General features: G+C 40.8%; 1 protein-coding gene across 1 annotated transcript; it reads right to left on the reverse strand.

Moving 5' to 3' along the window:
• Positions 1 to 1,015: 1,015 nt before the first annotated feature.
• Positions 1,016 to 21,038, reverse strand: ALG14 (ALG14 UDP-N-acetylglucosaminyltransferase subunit). The gene is made up of 4 exons (XM_066555945.1): positions 20,886 to 21,038; positions 18,367 to 18,518; positions 14,192 to 14,314; positions 1,016 to 1,391 (listed from the first exon to the last, which is right to left on the reverse strand). Exons 1-4 carry the CDS (start codon positions 21,019 to 21,021, stop codon positions 1,161 to 1,163), a joined length of 642 nt encoding a protein of 213 aa, XP_066412042.1. The 5' UTR covers positions 21,022 to 21,038; the 3' UTR covers positions 1,016 to 1,160.
• Positions 21,039 to 21,434: the final 396 nt, after the last annotated feature.

Here is a 21,434-nt window from a genome sequence, read left to right on the forward strand (position 1 = left end):
GCTGCTTGGGCTCCACCAGAGCCAGGCTGTGCACTCTGGAGGGCATTTCTCCTCTTCTTTGAGCTTTTTTCTGTGTTTTTGTTTCTGTAGCCAGCCACAGAGCTCTCTGTGTGTACAGATGACAGATGTGCTTACATTACCTTATAGGTGGAATAGTTGTAGAATTACACTTTGCCAGATAAATGTGAAATGATGGAGTATCCTTTCAAACGTTTACTGCCAACAAGATATCTTTTAAAAGCTGTTCCAATGTATGGGATACCATTTTTCATGGCAAAGTCTTAAGTATATATTGTACTGTTCAAAGTAAGGTGCTTAAGATGAGAAAACAGGATATACTGGAAGTCAAATTCACTGTATCAGGAAAAGAGGGAAACTCTGTTCTTTCCCTTATTACTGATTTTTTTTCTCTATTTCAGAGCTTGAACCAGTTCAATTTCCCCAACTGACAGTTTTGCTCTGTTTGATGTAGATTCGGTAAGGCTTTTTGCACATAAGCTTTGAAGAAAGTCTTCTTAAATGGGTGAGTATTGTGCCTGTAGCATGACACTTGTCACCTTGTTATTCATCTTAAGAAGAGAGCAACAATTTTCAAAAGGTGCACAACAGATTATAAGGACAGCTTTGACAAGACCAGAGGAAAAATGATACTGGTTTAATGCTCTGGGGGTTTTGGAAGATTGTAAAATACAAACTGTCATGAAGCCAACTTAATATAACTGTTTCCTTTATTCTCTAAGGATTCACAAGGGACTTCACCACTAGCATGAAGGAAATAAAATCTCCTGTGCTAGAAAAAGACTTTGTTGGCTGCAATTTTAAAAATGACACAAAGTTTCCTTACAGGAAATGTTACATTCATACAAATTCCCATATTTGTTTGTAGACAAAAATTACCATTCACATAGCAGAAAACCTAGATGAAAACAGAGACAGGATAGACTTAGAGCCACTCTGAGTTATTGGCTAAGAGATCTACATGATAGCAATAAATAAAAACACACACAGATTTTACTTAAATGTAGAGAAAACTTTATTTTCTCACTTTTAAGTACCAGCCTAATTTAGTAACAGGAATTCTGGAAAATAAATTACTACAGGAATGCAAGTGAGGAGCTTGTAGAATCTGTTTCAGGTAAAGTTTATCTTGTCTTCTGTTGTTACACTATTCGACCAAGATACACTGACTTGGGATATTTTTTCTTTAGATCAGGCCACTGAACAATGAAATAATCTGAAAAGTAGTAAAGAATCTTTCCAGACAAGGATAAAGTTTCCACACGGCAGATGCTTTCTACATACACAATAATTGTTCTCTTTATTCGTAGAAGGCCAAGAAGAAAAGCAGATAAACAGACAGGAACACATGTTCCTGGTCCATTGCACAATATCTAAAAGAGATGAAACACATTGCAAAAGTAAGTAATGAGTTTTTTCATACAGCAAAGAATTAAGTGTATATTCATTTAACATTACATTTACACAAAAAATATATTTCAAAAAATATCTTTAAAAACCCAGAAAGGGAGGTGAAAATGAAAAAATAGGAGGGGCAAACAAAACACATTATTTCAAAGTACCAAATAATACCATATTCAAAATACCCTATTTTTTTACATGTTATGAAGGAGGAAAAGACCTCTGAGATGGCACAGTTATTTCTATGAAGGAAAAGGTTACAATTCCTTGATTCATGGGTATATAACCAAAACAACTTCCACTCTCAGTCAGAGCTTTGTGTTGTGTCCGTCATTAAATCTGTGCACATAATAAAGCCAAAGAAATTTAATTAGGATTAAACCTGGGATCCAGTTATAAACCTCTTGAACCTTGGCTTAAGTCAGCCAAACACTTAAGAGTTCATCAAAAATGTGCTGATGAATTAGGACCTTCACAAGAATCTATTAGCTAATATGTGTGACTAGATTTTATTTTTTATTTTTAATAAACACTAGGAGACAGTTAAAAGCATACAGAAGGAAGGAGTTGTGGTAAAAACATGTCATGTCCTTCGAGCAGAGATCTCAAATTCACTTATAAATGTTAACAATAAAAGAAATTTTAGACATTGTTCAACTGAAAAACAGACTGCTTAAAAGTAAAAGGTTGAAACCAGGGTATATTAGGCACTCCACTTGGTATCCAAATTGATTTCAGGCAAGAAATTTCTTACTAAACTTAAATACTACCATGTAATCAGCGCTTTTCTGCACAGCTGGGGTTACATGGAAATAAAGAATTCTTTTATAAAATCATGGCCCTGTACCCCATAAACTCACATTTTTTGTTCCAAGTTCACCAGCTTGTGAAAGATATTATACTGGTGGGGGGAAAAATCTGCATTTCTGCTTCAGGGCTGTAACAATAAGTTCAGAACATTTCCTTTCCTGCTTCATGGCAAGATCCCACTGATAATCTGGTTAGCAGCACCTTGCCACAGCAAAAAGCAGCAACAGATTTGGAGTTCCAAATTCTCTCAACTATTCTCTGCCTTGATTATAGCTCCAGAAATACAGCTTGGGGATGTGATGACTGTAATGCTGTGTTTTCTGACCAGAATCAATAGACTGTAATATTGTTTCTAAAAATGTTCTGATTTAATTGTTGATCTTAATTGAACTATTTATTAATGCAAGACTTTGCTGATGTTTTCTCAGAGTCCCCCCTTACAAGTAATGTGCTGTATGCAGTTTTAATCTTGAAATTTTAGGGTATCAACACCCTCAGCTACTTGAATTTGAAACTTGCAACTATGTACTTATTTTGTATTATTTTTGTATTATATAGGTCAGAAGCTGAACACATCATCTTTACATCCTAGAGTTTTGAAATCAGAGAAGAATACTGTGGTTTCAAACCTCCTGCTGAACCTGATTTCAAGCACATCCACACTGGGACCTTATAGCCTACTCTACAATCTACTGAAAATGCAGATCTGTTTTTTATACATTTGGCTTGGTGAGTAAGGACACAAACCAACCACACATGCTGCCTTTTTGCATTTCAAAGAAACTTTTCCATATCTGTAAACTGAAATATGCACTTTGGCATATTTCCTGGAAAGTTTGATTAATTCGCATGAATGTTGGCTGTGATGCTGGTAATGGCTACTGACATGTAACTTAAGGCATGTTTAGGTATCTCTATTTGTAATAACATTTGTTTCTGTAGTGTAAAGGTAGGCATAGGAAACAATTTGTTCTCCTGTGTCTGCAGGCAAAACCCACCAGCATCCCTGCAGAAGCTGGGCTGTTCCAGATAAGTGCATAAGAAACACCCAAAGCCCCAAAAAATGATTTACTACTTATTATTTTTGTGAGTTGAATATACAGCCTAACTACTGTTTTCCTACTCAAAATTCAGTTTTAAGGGAACAGACCAAAATGTGCACCACTGCTGAACAGAAACTCCACTTTCCCCCTCCTTAGTAGAGCTACCTGGAGTACACATATTGTTTTATCTTCACTGCTCCCTGGCCCTTTCTCCATTCTATTGCCATCCTTTTCCATCAATTTGTCTGTACTGTACCCAATCCTCTGAGATGTCTCCCACCCATCCTCTCTTTCCTTTTTTTTGGTGATCACTGGTGTTCATCTCTCTTTGCAGCCCTGTTCTCAGACACCCTTCCAGCTGTCTTCCTTCTTGAATGGCTCTGCACTCTTTTAGCCTCCATCTACAATGAAAGCTCAAATATTGGTCCCTTTCTTTCCACAATGTGACACAAAATATACCAGTTATGGATATGATTTAGGTCACATAGCCATCCTAACATTCTACTGACCCCAGAAGTTGAGAACTGTAGAACAGGTTTTAGAAAAAGCTGAATTTTTACAATCATTGTCTTTATCAAGCCATAGACTTCATCCTACTTCTCCCCTTTATTAAGCCTGGGCAGCAGCTACAGCCCTTTTGGAATTTTGGTATTCTTGTGTTTAGATGCACACATAGAGGTAAATGCCACAGTGAATTCCAAATTAAGTGTACTCACAAAAGATGATGTAATGAAATAGAATAAATTTGTGAATCTCTGTGTAGCTCTGAAGGCCACAGTGAGCTCCTGTTATTACTTTGCTGAGATACAAAACAGAAAGACAGCTATCAAAATTAAAATAGTAATAAAATACCTCTCCTGTGTTCAGTTTTTTATATGATGCATTCTGTTTTTACTTTCTACTGACTATTTATAATTTGTAAACTGCCTCTCAGATGCCCTTTGATCCACAGAAGAGTACTTGCATGCAGGAAAAAGGATCAGGAAAATGATGGACTTGGCATCTTTAAAAAAACCATGGTCTGATCATAACTCATGTCCTGTACTCTTTCCCTTTCCACACATATGAGTTCAAAGAGGGCAAAGCAGATGTGGCTCTGTAGGATTTCTGTATGCAAAATGCACATATAATACTCTGGTTATAGATGTTCCTATCCCAAAATGCTTGGATTTAGGAACTGGCCATGAAAAAGACTGTTATAAACCTGCTGAAGCCCACAAACAGATCCCTATCTGAGCTGGTGGCTGTGATCTGTAAGTCAGAACTAAAAAATAACCTTCAGTTAACCTTCAGTACGTGTCTAGAGCCATGTCCTGCTTAGAACTGGTGTAGTTGCAATTGCAGCGGCAATTCCTCTCCAAAAATCTGGTCTGACCAGTCCAATTTACTCTCTCTCACACTGCCAGCAGGAAGGGAGACCAGTGGTCCTTCTGCTTGGAGTCCAACATCATAAACTCTTCAAGTGTCATCATACACTCTTCAAGTGTTTGATGTACAGGGGAAACTTCAGAGAAAACAAATATATACATTATAAAGACGAGGAACCATTGCAGAAGGTGTAAGGTAGAAATGTTGCTGTTCAGCTCCTGCTGTACACAGACTGGAAAGGATGATGGAAAGGAACTGAATCACCTACAGCCTTCCTCAAAGATGAGAAGATGAGCAGTCCTAGTAGTGAATTTCAAAGCACTATTCAAAAGTAAATTTTGCAGAATGATTGATGTCTTACACCTTGAAAAGACCAAGGCTTTTGCTTTTCCCCACCAGCAGAATACCAGTATCTCCCATGGCAATCACCAGTATGCTCTGGGGAAGAGGCAGGCACCTACTGGACAAGGGACCAGGCCCTCTACAAGGTCAAGCAGCTATTGAGGGTGTTTCCCTCGAGCATCTATTTACAAACAGCATTTGCAAATGTTGTTTCCCTCAGAAATCTCTTTCCCTTTATCTGTTTCCTTCAGAATCTATTTACTTTAGCTACAAGGGTGACTGTAGAATATTTGTATTGCATGAGATATGTTTCTGAAAATTTCTGAGTTCAGCCTTCCTTAATGAGGCAGCAGAAGGGGAAAAAGAGGGCCAAAGACAATTTTTGTGTCACTTTTGTGACCTCTTGAGCTGCAATTGTCCAAGGACTTTCTGGTCACTGGGAGTTCCTGCTTTGTTGCCAAGAAGCTGTAAGGGATTGTTCCAGAAGCCAGTGCTACAGGTCTCTCCACACTATTCATTTGCACCTCTGATGCAAGGAAATGTCCAGCTCACTGTTAAATTGGCTCAGTGGCTGCCTGGGCTCACAGCTAGATCTATAAACTAAGCCCTACATACTAAAATTCTCTGCCAATCCAATCTAACCAAATTCTAAACAGTAAAATAAACAAATGAAGCTGTATATTAATGCAGGTTTAAAAGTAAAGGATCAGAATACAACATTTACCTTCAGCAACTCTGTAAATCTAATTTCCTATTAACTGTTTTTATATAAAAATGGAATAGTTCTTGCCTTTGTGCTTCAGATATTTTCCACAGCTGTTGAAAGAAAATAAGCTAAGCCAGCAGTCTGGGAACACCAGGAACACTGGCACACGGCACCACTGCTGATAAAAGCTACTTTAGAGTTGGTGAATGCAGCACTGTAGCAGAATGACATTTACCAGGGAAAACACTGAAAGCAGAGCTTGTAGCTTCACTGGGATTAAATGTCACTGGCCAAAGCAAAAATGAGTAAAGCAGTAGACTTGTAGTTTCTCTCATAAGTACATAAACATTCAATTGCTGCATATCTTTTAAAGAACAAGTGTTTACTTATGTTCCCAAAGTACAACAATCAAAAGGAGGACAATGTAGTCCCCCTCAATTTAGTAGAAAGTGGAAAACTAATTTGCAATTTGCTTTGCATAGGGAACTGGCAACACCTGCTGCTCTTCTTAATGACCTCTGCAGAGATTGACCTTTTGTCACCTGGTCAGGAGCAGAAAACCTGCCCTGCTTGCTGGGGAGGATGGTGGTGTGGGGATGTGTGTGTGTGTGTGAGCTGAAGGTTGTGCTGCTTACCAGGCATTCAGCCACCTCCTGGAGCACCTGTAGGACACTGCCTGGACCTTCTTTGTTCTGGTAATGCTCCCTACTCCACACTGCTGAACACCTGGAGATCAGACTAAGGGAACAGGAGGTGGTGGTGATAGACAACTAAAAGAGGCAAAGGCAAGTGGAGTGATACAAAATGGACCAAAGCTGGGTTAACTGAATGATCCAAATCTATGCAAGTACAATGTAGGGAAAACCTATTAGATGTTCCTATGTTACAGGAATAATGAATTCTTTTGTTTGTGTGGTTCTTCTTTTGATGGGGGGAGGTGGTTGTTTTTGTGGCACAAGAAGAGAGAATCTTCAATGAATTAATTTGTATTCTGCTATGTAAATTACAGCATTTCATGAGCTCAGTAGCCCTTGCTTGGTTTTAATATTATATTACTATTTCAAAAACTTCACACTCAAATACTTAAGCATGTTGAGAGGGAGTGCTTATGGAAGCTTTTGCTCTTTAGTATGTCTGAAAATTCAAGTTTTGAACATTGAGAAAAATTAGCTTAGAATTGTTAATACTTTTTACAGTTTAAAAAAGGCAGGAACCCTTTTCAACAATTCCTTATTATTGTTATTGACGGGGAGAAAGAAGACTTTCAGGTTCTGTTTGCACAATAGAAAGGTCATTAAACTACCTACTGGTTTATTCTTTTTGAAGAGTGAAGATCTTATCCAGTTCACTTTCCTCCACCACCTGCATATAAAACCAGCTAAAACTTCACACCCTATTTTCTGTTTGAACTTACCTACAGAATGCAAGGCAGGACAAAAAAAAAAGCCAAAACTAGCTGGGTAGTCTGATGTAAATCAGGTAATTAAGATAGAACTGAATTATACCTGAGTACACTTTTATCTTCTGCTGTTTAAATCACTTGAATCATCAGGGGTGCAAGAAGGTGGTTCTAGTGTCCTACAGGAACAGCTTGTGTTTGGGCTGGTCAGCAACTGTAGGCTGTAGCACTGCCATGAAAACCTTCCTTGTTCCCCTCTGGATCTCACTGGTACAGTAGCTGTTGTTATTATCATACAATACAGCAGTAAGTGAGGTGCTCTTCAAAACAAGTGGAGACCTGTGTGGTCCTACAGGCAGATTACCTAACCAGGATAAATAAGATTAGTGAATGCCAGAGTGGGGAAGAGAGAAGTGGAAGAGCAAGGACTCTAAATTAGTACACTACACAGCTGGGCTCCTATTTATTTCTGAGTGTTACTTTCATCATAGAATGAAATAGATTGGGAAGCATCACCTTTTATGCAGCTCTCACTTTCTAAAGGTTTGGGGAGAGACAGAAAAAATCCTACCTAGTGGATTTTTCTATGGGAGAAAAGGAGAGCTTCTGCAAACCCACTAGGAACTGGATGTAAGGTTTTAATTGTAACAGCATTAGGCGTTATCACTTCTGCCTTCTAGGCCTGAGCCAGGGCTACCAACCCACTGTCCTCAGGCAAGACAAGGGAAGAGGCCCAGCTGATGTGATTTGCATCAGCCTCTGAATACAAAGGAGTGAGGGAAGCTCCCAGCCCCTGGATTTCAGCAGAGCTTAGCTATGCATGTGGCTATTTGACACTGTAAAGACTTAAAACAGTTCAGGTCTGCTTGTGGGTATGCCCAAGGGCTTTACTGATGAAAAGAGAAGATATGATTGGGGTCATTAAGAGTGTCAGAAGTTAGGCAACAGCTTAGTGAGGAAGGTTCATTTGGATGCCTAAAGAAACACGCAGGCTTTAATTTTTTCTAAGGAGTCTAACCTTAGGCACCATACCTAACTGCCCCTGTATGCCAGGTGACAGGTCTGTCATTGGGATTCAAAGGTCTTTGGAGTGGTAGTTTCCATCAGCAAACTTCCCAGCCTAGTTGCCAAATGTAAAATGAGAAGCATAGAATGATCAATTAAAAATAATAATAAATGATAGCTGTGAGGCTGGTGCTAAGGCTCAAGTCTGTTAAATTGTTAGTGCTGGTTATTAAAACATTACATGAACACCCAGGCTGTCAGTGGGACCAACAAAACAACCATTGAGTCTTTTGAGAAACTGTGGGAGATGGATAGGTTGGTTAAAAAAGAACAAGATTACCAAAGCAGATACAGGGTGGAGAATAAACTAACTGAATAAACTAACTCCCTACCTACATTACTATGGAGTGGGTATGTGGTTTATTGCTGCTGACAAATTAGCAGGAAGTAGAGGAAATTTGACCTAGTGTAGATGAAAAAGTTGGTCTTAAAAGAATTCAGTAAAAAACTTTTGCCAAGTAAATGAAATGGTAGTTACTGAACTACATCTTTAGCTACAACACTAGGAACTATCTGGCTTTCAGCAATGTCACCTTGGCTGAATGTGAACCTGGCCATGGTCTCTTGGTCACCATGAGAAATACCATCCAACCTTTTAGAGCCTCTTTACAAATAATTTTTATATCTCTTCATATAAAAAGTACTGCTTGTTCTTGTAGCCTGCTTCTACTCAAAAGGAGAAATTAAATCCAAGGACTTTCAAATATACTCATATATGTTACTCCTAGTGGCCTAAGTTGAGCCTTTAATTGCAAATCTCAGTGTGTCTTTCATTAATCAGGCATTTGATTAACTTCAACTTGAAAGTAGTATTTTAGGTTAACTAAACATGATATTTAAATGTTCATAAAACATCTCTTGGGCTACTGCCTAATCACTGAAGTTGGTACAGCAAGAATGTGCATCAAATAACTGCCTGAAATATCTTCACAGTGTAAAACCTAGAGGTGTTGGCACTCTGTCTCTGCATACCAGTGGTTAGATTTAGCAAGACTGTTATGCTTTATAACACACAGGGAAGTGTGACCAGGGTGTTCATTAGGTTCATAATGACCCTGATAGCTGATGAGTTAAGACTCTTTTACATCTAAAACTGCCTCCTTAAATCTAAGCTAAGATCTCAGTTCATCTTTACTGCTGCTCCTGTCCTCCCTGTGAAAAGGAGTGTCTATAGGCAGTTAATTAGCAGTCACAGAAAGGGCAGAGCTACAGCAAAGCTTTGAACCAGCTGACTGGAATAGCTCCAGATGTCTATCTGTGCTCAGCACAGGGTAATTCTGCATTGGGGCTGCAGGGAAGCTGTACACAAGGTAGGAGGGGTGAATAAGACTCATTTCCATCAACACTGAGAAGTTAAATTTCGATGCCTTAACTTTGTTTTGGTTTTGGATGAAAAAAATTTGTATTGCTGAAGTTCTTAATCCAGTGTTCTCACTCTTGCTTATTTTGACTCTTTTGATCCTAGAAGAACATTAGCAGATCAGACATACAGTCAGTCTGGTCCAAAGAATTATAAACACTGTGGAAAGATGCAGTGTACAAAAGAATGCAGCAGATAGTCCTAATATTGCATTATACAAAGATCACTTGTTATAAAATGAATAAAGAAAAAAATGCCACCAGCCAGATTTTGTAGCTTCCACAAAGTTCCAATTAGAGCCATGATATAAGGGACAATAACTTACTATTTGTCACAGTAATTTGTGAGAGTGTTATGAACTTAAGGCATTTTGGGCAGAGCACAAAGAATGGAAAATCTTAGCTAAATGAAATAATGATCTCCTTTCATTTAGCTTACTGTGCAAACACTTCTGTAACCAGAAGCTGCCTCAGTCAGTTTAACCAGTCAGGGGATCAGGCATGTCTGATGGGAGGTGCAGTCATAAAAGAAGAGGTGATTGCTACAAGCATGATAAGCTATGCAGGTTTCAGGCTCCTAGAAAAAAGTTTCATTCTCATTCTCTGACAGCAGAACATGTACTTGCTGTGCAAATGTGCAAACTTACTACAGACTTCCCACAGGAAGGAGGCCCTAATGTGGGAGGACTGCCTTCTTAGCCTGATTTAACCCAGGTTTTCCCAAATAGCAGTCATCTGAAAATATCTACTTATTTCAGGCTCTGTAGAGCCCTGAGGCAGGGGGAACTGTTCGGAAGAGTCCCGAGAAAAGGAAAAAAGTCTGGTCCTAAGGGTCCAGGATGTGCAATCTGCTAATGAATGGAGCTTTATGCAGCATTTCTGCACAACTGTAGGTGAAATTTAATTATATTAAAGGATAGCAAATCACTGACCCAATTACATAACCCATCTATGGCTGAAAACAAGGACTGGATACAATATTTTGAAGCTTCTGCTGTGTGGTAGGGGCACATCCTTAATTTTCAGTTTGGACTTCAGGTATGCCAGAATGAGCAGGGTAATCATGATGCAGACAAAAGGCTAGAACACCTGAAAACTTAGTTGCAGGGTTGGCAAACTGGCCCAAAGACAATGGTTCTGTAAGCAGCAAGAGAACTGAAGACCAGTTTCCTTTGAACTTGTATCTACTGACTGACTTCAAGCATATTAAAGGAAAGATGTAACTTTAGTTTAGTTCTTCTTGTATATCAAATGATCTATGTAGGATGCAGTAATTTTCTTTATCTTTGGAAAAAAACTCTGTGTAGCTTGTTTAATTTTCTATAAATAAGGATTTGCATCCTTTTATAGATAATAGATCTTATCTTGTTCTAGTTTTATGTTTCTTTTTAGCATTTCTCTCAATGAAGACAACAGAAGTCTCTCTTCTCTGACCAGCTGCCTGTTTTCATGGTAGGAATTTGCAATCTCTGAGGCTGCATGCTATGTCTGGCTGCAGCTGATGAATGTTTTTAAAAGCTTTTCTGGGGGAAGGTGGTTGAAGGCAGTGTGTGCTGGCACAAGCCTTTCCTTCCCTGGAATTTTAGGCCTCTGTATTGGAAGCCTATCTAAGGCAGGTAGATGTTATAAAAACTGCTCACCATACATTCACCTGCAAAACACACTGATATTTACATTTCTGTAATCCTTGGTTATAGAAACACCAGCCAATCATCACTTCTCATCTTAATTGTTACTTGGCTTAATATCTCTAAAGGGACTTAACTTTGCAGAGTGCAGATGTTCATAACTTAGAAATGGGCCTCCTGAAGATGATCTCAAGCTGAACAACTCAACTAACTTTTACATTTCTTAAACTCTCTGGAGGCCCACTTCAAGTGTGGGTCAAGTCCTGCAAGACAGCAAAGATCTCCTGGGAGTTGTTCAGTTCTTTCTGAACTTACTATCTTGAAGAAGGGTTAGATGGAACTGATTGCTCAGGAAAACTGATGCAAGAAGCTTTGCCAGATCAGTGTGAGATACAAAAGGGACCCAGTGCTCATCAAGTAAAGCACATATCAAGTGCTCATCAAGTAACTCCAGTGCAGCTGGGTTTGCTGTTTCCCTTTTGCAGCTATTTGCACTCCAGAGACAGGCTTAGGTTGGCATAACTACCATATCTGTTCCAAATCTTGCCTTTGTGCACCTAATGGTTTTGGGCTCCCTTTGCAGTACTTTTCTTGTCCTGCATTTCTTGACCACTGCAACACTTCTGTGTTTCTCTAGCTTTAGGCTGCCTACAGAGGACTTCAGTCATTCCTCCATATGTACACTTATTTCTGACAAGCCTGAAAGCAAGTGTAAGGGTTTGGGGATCACTCATACACACAAGTGACTTAGAAGCAAGGTTGTCTTTCCCTCCTGCAGTTAAACAAAACCAGTGTCTAGACTGAAAATGTACAGCACCCATGAGCTCTCCCGTTTAAAAATATGAAGCTCTCAGCATGATGTAATACTGTGCTTGTTTCTAAACATGGTTGTTGATTCCCATGCCAAAAGTTATAGATGAACCTGAGAGTGCCAGCATTTGGCCCAGCCTAGTTCTAGTTCTTTACATTACTAAGCATTACATTTTGCTTAGTGAGTGAGTAGAGTGAGTTTTGATTCACTGCAAGCATTTTTGTGCAAAGGCAATTAAACACTACCAGTTGCCTCACATACCATACAGTCTTTTCACTGGCAATGTGAGGTATTTTAATCCCTGAAACAGTCTCCTTGGCTAAGTGTTTTAAAATCTTTGCAGCTCTCCGAGTTATAATATTTTACAGAATTCTTAAACTAAGATATACATACAAATAGTAGTATGTAAGCAGCTTTCAAGTGGTACATGATTTGCCATAATGCCAGGGATGCTTCTGCCAGCTGCTATTTTGGTTGATAATAGCTCCTGACTAAAAGTAATTTGGATTGCCTTCCCCTCCAGCTCTTTAACCATGGATAAAGACTCTTTGGATCTCATTTTGAGACAGGGGTTACTTTAACCACTGCAAAGGGCTTAAAGGCCTTCCTAAAACATATCCTTAATTTTACAAGCACAAGTGTTTTCCAAAATGTTCGTCTTCTGATAGCTTATCACAGTTTATCAGCTCCAACACCATTTCTAATAACTCAATGTGTAAATCTCTCTGTCACTTTAAATTCCTTTGGTAAACAGAAAACATGGAATTAGATTAGTAACTTCCTGCTTCCTTTATTAAGCTACACAGTGAGATTTTTCCAGTCAATTTCTTTTGCAATAAGTAAAAAAATACACTAACCTAACACAGTGGTGTAGCAAAGTGATTACTAAATAGTTACTCACATTTCTGTCTGCTCATGTAAACAAACGTGACCATTACCACTGCCCCAATCAAAACCACTGTAGAAAGAATAGCATGCCACCCTCTCCCCTCTCCCAGTTTTATCTCCAGTTTTCAGAATAGACTTGAAAAACAGCAGCTGCAAAAAACCCTACTTCTGTTGTCTTGCACACTAAACTGTTTGAAAAGTCCAGCAAGTGAGAAGCTTTTGATCTGACTGGAACTCACCAGTACTATTGAAGCAAATGAGATCACATTACTCACAGCAGCCTCTCTAAACATTCAAAATACCACAAACTTTTAAAAGCCTCTTTAGAATTAGCCATGCAGTTCACAGAGGGATTTAAAAATAGTCTCCTTACAAATATCTGTCTCCTTACAAATATCTGTGTGTGTATAGATGCTACTACTAAATTATGAAAAATACTTTGTAACTGCACTAGTTTTTACATGTTTCATTTAAGCATTTTAAAGTATTAATTTGAAATTCTGCTGAACTAATACTTTTTAAAAAATCCTCAAGTTTAGATCAGTGACTCCTTAAGATGACAACAACTCTAGCAAGAAGCCAGCTGTAACCAAATTTTTTTTTTACAAAATTGTAAGACTTAATGCTAGGAGACCAGTGCACTATCTTCTGTGTTAACACAAAACTTTATCGGTTGAATATCTCCATTGGAGTTCTACCATCTAACAACCCTGAATACTTCTGACTTAAGTGTGTGAAATATTTTAAAATAAATGTAATTAGCATGAGAGTGCAGTTTTCAAAACAGCTTGAAAAAGCTACTAAAGTGCTGAGGAGTTGCTACTTCAGCAGTGATGCTTTTTGTCATTAGATGAGATAATTAATGTCAGTCAGCCAAAGACTAAATAAATATGCATTGTAGCTCAGAAGTCCATGTAAGCACAAGAACTGAATCTGTATATATTTGTGCTGGTCTGAACCTGTCTGTGCCAGACTGGTCATACCATTTTAGAAGCAAGTCCAGCCAACAGGATAACCAGGCTTTCAGGCATAGTTTGTGCTGCTGCAATCCTGAAGAGATGCTATCAGGAAGCAGCAATCTTGTTTTTGCTAGCTCTACCAGCACAACAAGGGAGTGACTCTCTGAAGGTACTTGCAAACTTTGTGAGGGAAAACTGGTATTTGCTATTCTAATTCACCAGCAGTGCAACCTGTTCTCTCTTTCTTGATGTATTGCTGCTATATTTAATTTAAAATTAGTTTTCCTGTGAATTGTAAACTTAAGCATACATATGAGATGCAGTCTGCATATGCGAAGTGCTTTTATAGTGTGGATTAGCAAGTTCTCAATAAAATAAAATTTTCTTTACCTACCAAATCTGGTTTCCGTTTGTAGGTCAGAGGGAGAGAGTAAAGTATGGAGTACAGTGTTGTTAGCACAGAGGAGACCCAGGACTGTCTGACCTCCCGGCTTCTGGGAATGCGATCCAGGCTGAACTGGAAAAGAGCACGAGGAGCGGAGCTGTTACTTTGAATCTGTCTGTGCCAACCTTTTTCCCCCCTTTTCTTAGTCTAGTTTGGGAACTGTGTATACAAAGTATACAGTGAAGCACAGATAACACCAGAACTGCGTAGCTGCTGCTCGGTGCCGCCTCGGGCTCCCCCAAGCCCGGCAAGCCGCAGCAGCAGCGCCGGGCGAGGGCGGCACCTCGTGGGCACCGGCGGCGCTCGGAGCGCTCGGCCGCCTCCCGCAGCTCCCGGGCATTCGCGCTGCGGGGAACGCACAGCTCCGCTCCCGAGTGCCACTAAACGTGGACAAGCGAATATCATCACCCTTTAAATGAGTACTCAGTGACGATTCAAAAGATATGCGCAACACATATTCAAAATGCAAAATATCTGCGTAAAGAAACAGGAAAGAACATCTTATCGTTAAGTAAAAAATAGGTAAAGAAGTAACGTTCTTTGTTCTTTCCCTAAATGAAGATTATTCATGGTGTGTAAAAGGTATCAAATTAATAAAGGAAGGATGATTCCTTTTGTTTTGAAGGCCCAGGAGCAGGGAGCAGTTGTTAGGCTGCCTGCCCTCCTTGCAGGTGCCTTTACCTCAGTGGAGAGGAGCTGCACCTAACAATTATTGCTATGGCAGAAGGCACTCCTGATGCCAATGACATTTTGGACTGTGTAAATGAAAGGCAAATGTAGTGGCTGCAGTGCAGTGTTCAGTGATGCTGACATGTGGATAGTGGTTGTTACCTCACTTCACATGGGGGTGAGAAACTCTAAGACTGAAAATTGCCCAGTTACTTCATGTGCACATTGCCAATTTTTTAGTCCTGGTGGTTTGTGCCCCTGAAAGAGGATGTTAACAAAAGCTATATGGTAAATACAAACTACAAATCTGTCTTGAATAGCAGTAACTGGGACTATTTTTAATATATGAGGTGGAAAGAATAAAAAACCCCCCAACATTTGTAAATGCAGAATGTTAATTTTCTTGTCTGAGATTGTCCTGTTTCATTGTGATATCTTTCTTCAATAGCTGTGATACTGGAAGGCATTAACAGATGTTACAAACTGATTTTTTAATATTTTATTTGCAGGTGTTGAAACTCTGATTGCATTATTCTGACAACAGAATATGGAAAGATAAACATACCCCCTGCTCCCTATTTAACAGGTTTCTGGTTATCACTGCCTCTGTTTCTCAAAGCTTTGGAAGAGTTCAGGTAATAAAAAGACGTGCTCTAAGTGGAGTTTAGACCCTTGTGTGGCACTCAGCCCTGCAAGAAATATGGGTATGATAAAGTGGTTTTAGGCAATCAGGGTCCAGTGGAACTATTCAGATGAACCTTCACTGTAAGAATGGTATTAAAGATCATCTGACAAAAAAACTGTAGGTGATTTTCATCATCATTGAAAAACCCAAGTAATTTCAGCAGAGCTTGGGAGGAACTCCAAACAGTATCAAAGTAGGAATTTACTTGGAGAGTTCAAGCAAAGATCAAGCTGATTTTATCTATACTTTTCAAAAAACATGGTGGAAACTCTGCACATCAGTGTCTATGTCATGTTAGGACTTCAATCCACACATCAAACAACTCCTAGGTATTAAAATGAAAAACCAAAACTGGGGAGTTTTGTTGTTGTTTGTTTGTTTAGAAGCCACTGCCAGATGCTTCTGTAATCCCAGCCTCTCCTCTCATTAAGTGCTGTCAATGTTCCAAAGGTACATCCTGTATATTTTGTTGGAACACTGCATAGTATATCTGACACCAGAAAAAGATTTCTCCCCTATCTACTATGGTATCATATTGTTGCATGTTTTTTTTCTTTACATCTTTAGTGCACTCAGAATCTTTTTTCTAATTTGAAAACAAATGTTCCAAACTGGCAAATCTGTAATGTAATTTCAAAACCAGTGATGTTGTCCTTTACCTAGTTAATGTTGTTTGGCAAGGATGTAAGGAAAAGCTAGTGGAAAACTGCAACTGATGTGAATTATTATAATATTTTCAGCTGAACATATTGCAAAGAAATTGAGTTTACATAATTCTTTTTCATTATGAGAAATAAGATTTCTTAGCATAGTACCTCTTATGAAATGGAAAAGAACACATGGTCAGAAGAGGTTTATGTAAAGGTTAGTTAATCTGGTTGCTCATCTCCTATACCATGGGGTTATAGGAATTCATACTCTTCAATAAGTTGTCTCTCTGCTGCTAGAGTATGTTGCCAGCAGCTGAAACAGGTTCTCTATGAGCATAGAAGGTTCTCTGAGTACCAGCTCTGGGGGCATCCCTGTGGAATAGTTGTGGTTACAGGTGGGGAGTGATAGAGAACAAAGAGGCCAGTGAATACAGGACCAGAGACTTTTCATAGGTGGCATTTTTCAGTTCTTTTTTAAGAGGCTTAGTGGGTTGAGGTGCAGCATTTTTCTTCTTGTAAGCAAGATGCTCATTCTGGCTTTCTTTCCTTCTCCCTGAATAGCTGTTAGAACAGAGCTAGAGCACAGATCAAAAAGAAAATTATTTGGAGGGGTGGGGAGGTGTGTGTGTTTAATTTTCTCTTACATCACTGGTTTTCTGTTACATCATTATTTTACTTTGTCTTCCATCTGGTCCCTAGTTCTGGAAAAATCTACTTCCTTAACAGGATGAGGAAGGGAATGACCATGTGTTGAAGCATTCAGACTTCTCCCTTTCACTTATGCAAAGCTTCAAGAAGTTACTAAGACATCGTTTTTAAATGTTTGATGATCTCCAGTGCCCCCAATAACAAAACACACACTATGTGTGTGTGAAAGCACACTCTGAAATTTAGCAAATATATGTTACAGGCATGTGATATTTACTTTCCAAAATTTATCTTTCATTTTCACTCTAAATACTTTTGCTTAGTAGAAAGAGAATGGCCAAAGGAAAATGAGCATCTGTTATCCAGACATCAAACTCACATGCAGCCAAAAATGCTCCTCTGGCTTTCAGTGTTGAGGGAAAATATAACTACAGGATCTGTTAGCAGTTGGAGAGGTTATAAAAGAGAAGCTTAGCAAAAAGAAGTGAGCTATGAAAGCCACATAATCTTTTAATACTGAAAATATGTATCTTTAAGAAATCTAATAATTTAGGGCTGGACATTCTTCAGGTAAGTGAATATGACTGTGTGAATGGCTATTTACCCAACAAGGTGTCTCTGAACAGGAAGCATCTCTGGTCACTTTATTAAGACATTCATCCTTGGTGCACAATGACACGTGAAAGTTGCAGTAAACAAAAATATCATTCCTTAGTAAGCCTTAGCAGCACTTGCCTAACATTACCAGGGTTTATTCAGAAAGTCATTGGTACTGAGTCCTACAGTCTTTTGTCCCAACAGCACTGCTGAAAACAGTGGAAGTGCACCATATGAAATCAACACCATGCAAATAATTAATTTACTGTGTGTTGTACTCTTTGCTCAAAAGGACTTAAATTTTTGTAGTCAGAACATTCATTTCCATTGTACTTATTTCACTAAAACCTTCTACTAATTTCACTGGATGTCAGGTCACACTTTAGGTCAGCATTTATGCTGCTGTCTGTTAATCATACAGCAAACGAGCTGAAAGCAAGCAAGCATCTGAGAAAAAAATAAACAAGATATTTTAATGTTTTTTTATGAGTTTTAGAAGTTCAGCATTTGCCAGAAAACTGACATTCAGAGGCCTTGCATCCCTTTTTCAACAAACATTTAATACTTTATTTTAAAAATACAACCAAGACACAGTCTAGAAACACACAAAGCCAATACAATTTAAATTAAAGTTTTCTTAGATAAAATATTTTTATATATAATTTCTTTCAAAAAAATATTATGTGTCACTGAGGGAAATGCCAAACTAAAAAAAAAAAATCCCCTCTGCAATATTTTTGCCCCAGTATTCTTACAGCTACAAGTAACACTTCAGTGGCTAGCTGCTATAAATGTCCTTTCAAAGAATCCTTTCCAAATTGCCTTGAATTAGAATGTCAAGATCATTTTTCTTACATGAATATTTAATAAATTACCTGGGACTTGGAGAAGGTTTCAGCCCTTTTTTGTTCAAAAGAACGAATTTTAGCTTCACTCATCTTATCTGAGTCTGCCAAAACATAATGTCTAGGAGAGTATGACTCTGACAAACAGCTGAGTAACCTCAGGATTTCTGTTGTGTGCCCACCTGTAAAACAAAGCGAACTGCAATTAGTGTGTGAAAAATCTCATAACTTTCCATTTCTTCAGCTGAATCAGTCACTTTTCATTTTGAAGCACATGAGTATTACTACTACCAGTGAGAAAGTATTTTCTGAGAGTAAGGATTCAATCAGAGGATGGCTGAGACTGTTTACATAACATGGAGGGAACTCAGCTCCCAGGGAAGTGATATTGATGGATGTTTTCCAGTGAAATGGGATTGAACCAGGGTCACACAGGAGTCTGATGTTTGTGTTTAATGGCCTGTACACGGTGCAGAACAACCAGGCACAGAGTGACACTGTGCTCTGCACTCAAAGGCCACCCCATGGGGTGATGGCCAAAATGCAGCTGGACAGGATCTGGCTCAGAGCTGCACCTTGGAAACAGAACTGCCACTGACCCTGCCCTGTGCCCAGTGCTGTGACCTGCCAGGGCAGGGGTGTGCTAGCCCAGCTCATCACACTGAAACCAGCCAGGCAGCAGGGTCACCCTGCAGCCACAGCAGTGACAGCCACAGCATTGTCCCCCTGCAGCCAGAGCAGTGACAGCCACAGCAGTGACAGCCACAGCAGTGACCCCCTGCAGCCACAGCAGTGACAGCCACAGCAATGTCCCCCTGCAGCCACAGCAGTGACAGCCACAGCAGTGTCCCCCTGCAGCCACAGCAGTGACAGCCACAGCAGTGACCCCCTGCAGCCACAGCAGTGTCCCCCTGCAGCCACAGCAGTGACAGCCACAGCAGTGTAGCTGCTGGGTGCTGACAGAACAAACAGTGCTGCTTCAGGCACTGCTCTGAGCACTGCCCTTGAAGAGGCCTTCACAACCTTCTAACTGCAGGGTCACTCTGTCCCAGAGCTAAACTGGCACCAAACCAGAGAGAAGGGGAGGCTGTACATACTGGGCTTTTTGGCAGCTGGGTAAATTTTTGGGGTTTTTGTCATTTGAGTTTCCTGAAAAGGAGATAGAGGGATACTGTTAGAGTGGAAGGGGGGGAGAAGGAAGATTGTGCGTGTAGTAAAGTGGAGCAATCTCACCTCTTATCGGCTGGACTGCATGAGACCAACATGAAACCAGACCCATAAATACATCATATGTTGACTGGATGTGTTGCTTTTCAGTCTGCTGGAAGTTGCAGACCAAAACTAGTAAACTACGTGTATTCCTACTACCTCCTGCTGTTCAGGGTCTCTAGGGCTCCCAAGAGACCTTTGCTGCACAGGTTAAACACTCACAGCTGGTGAACAACTGCCAACAAGGAGAGTTTGCACTAGCAGTGCGGCATTGCACTAGACTTTGCCACCTTTCCATACAATTTCATGTGGTATTTTTCAAATGTGTTTGGAAATATTTTCTCCTGAGTGGTGTTTGTTAAGGTTTCACAAATTTTAATGCAATTAGCTGAGCACTCACAGGAGATTTCTACTTACAAACCTCAAAGAAAAGGCTTGAATATTACATGGATCTTAACTGACATGTATTATTTCACCTCATAGGCTTATGTACAGTGTATTCTTTTAATTAATTAATTATTTCTTTCTGTATTCTTTTAATACAGACTAACTAGATTCCAAAGGACTGAAAGAAAATACACACATTTCCAGCCCTAGTGGATGTAAAGATGACCTGAGGAATTACAAACCTGCCAGTCAAACTGAGATGCAGAGAGATCTTAGGATTATTACTCAGTTAGTTGGTGTGCAAAAACCAAAGGGACTCAGGTGCTGAAATCACAGCTGACCTGTATTTGTGAAGTGCAAATTTTCAAATAATTTTTTTAGAGGTAAATTAATTGCCCATCAACTCTGATAACAAGGTAACAAGGAGTAGCAGATGTGTACATCCCCTTTCGCGAGGGGTGACATTTTTGTCTCTGACGGATCCACGTGCGACTCTTGTAAGCAGATCACAGCAACGCGGTTTGGGCAGATTGCAAAATGCCACGTGTGTGAGGGGTGAGCCAGTCCTTGGAGCGCCGTGCCCTGCATCGCCTCAGCAACCTCCAGTTAGGCCGAGCAGCTGCACGGCTCAGTCCTGCACCGGTGCTCTCGGTGCTCTCACCCTGACTTCGGTGAAACGCACAACGATGACTCAAATAGAGAACCAAAACACCCAAGGACGGCCCCGAGGATACCCGGCCCGGCCCGGGGGCACCGCAGGAGCTGCCGAGGCGGGGCCCCGGCACCGGCTCCTGACACACACAACCGCGACTACAACTCCCGGCATGCATCACGGTATACGGCAGCGTTACGCTATCCGCTCATCGCGCTGCATGTCGGGACTGGTAGTTCCAGGAGTCTGGAGCGGCAGTCTAGGGAGCCACTCGCTCCCGCCGGCGGCAACCGCCACTCACCAGAGCCGGCCACCACCAGGAGACTGAACGGAGGTGTCCGCCGACCGCGGCGCCTCCTATCCAGGAGCACCAGCGGGACAAGCAGGGAGGAGAGGAGGAGGAGGAGCAGGACCACGACGACGGGCAGCTCCTCCATACGCGCCGGAGGCCACCTCTCGCGGAAGCGGCAGTGGCACCTCCCCCGTAAGGCGGCCGGCGCGGTTCAAACTTCCGAGCGCGCTGAGCGCGATGGTGACTCCGGGGATGGCAGGGTCCGGGGTGGCAGGGGTTGCGGGCGGGCGGACGGGGCCCGGGGCGCGGTGATACGGCGTGAGGGGCTCCCCGTGTGCCCGCCCGGTGCTCCCCGCGCTTCCGAGCACCCGCTGCGCCCCAGCCGGCGTCCCGGAGCTGCGAAATACCGCCGTAAGCACGGGCGGAATGAGGGCCCGCAGGCCGAGCCTGCCCGCTGTGCACGGGCTGCAGGAGCTGAGAGGGGCCTGCTGGCTTTAGCAGGGGCTGCAGCGGGAGCCGAGAGAGCTCTGCCGGCTGTGCCCGGGCTGCGGCGGGAGC

The sequence above is a fragment of the Molothrus aeneus genome, chromosome 9, assembly GCF_037042795.1.
Source record: "Molothrus aeneus isolate 106 chromosome 9, BPBGC_Maene_1.0, whole genome shotgun sequence".
In the NCBI taxonomy this organism is placed as follows: Eukaryota; Metazoa; Chordata; class Aves; order Passeriformes; family Icteridae; genus Molothrus; species Molothrus aeneus.

Bases quoted from the DNA above. Each gene is read 5' to 3' on its own strand.
- ALG14 (XM_066555945.1), bottom strand. From the start codon at position 21,021: ATGGAGGAGCTGCCCGTCGTCGTGGTCCTGCTCCTCCTCCTCCTCTCC. The intron at 18,519-20,885 runs GTGAGTGGCGGT...TTTGTTTTACAG, and splicing joins CCTGGTGGTGGCCGGCTCTG to GTGGGCACACAACAGAAATC. The intron at 1,392-14,191 runs GTAGGTAAAGAA...CATCTCTTTTAG, and splicing joins ACAAACGGAAACCAGATTTG to ATATTGTGCAATGGACCAGG.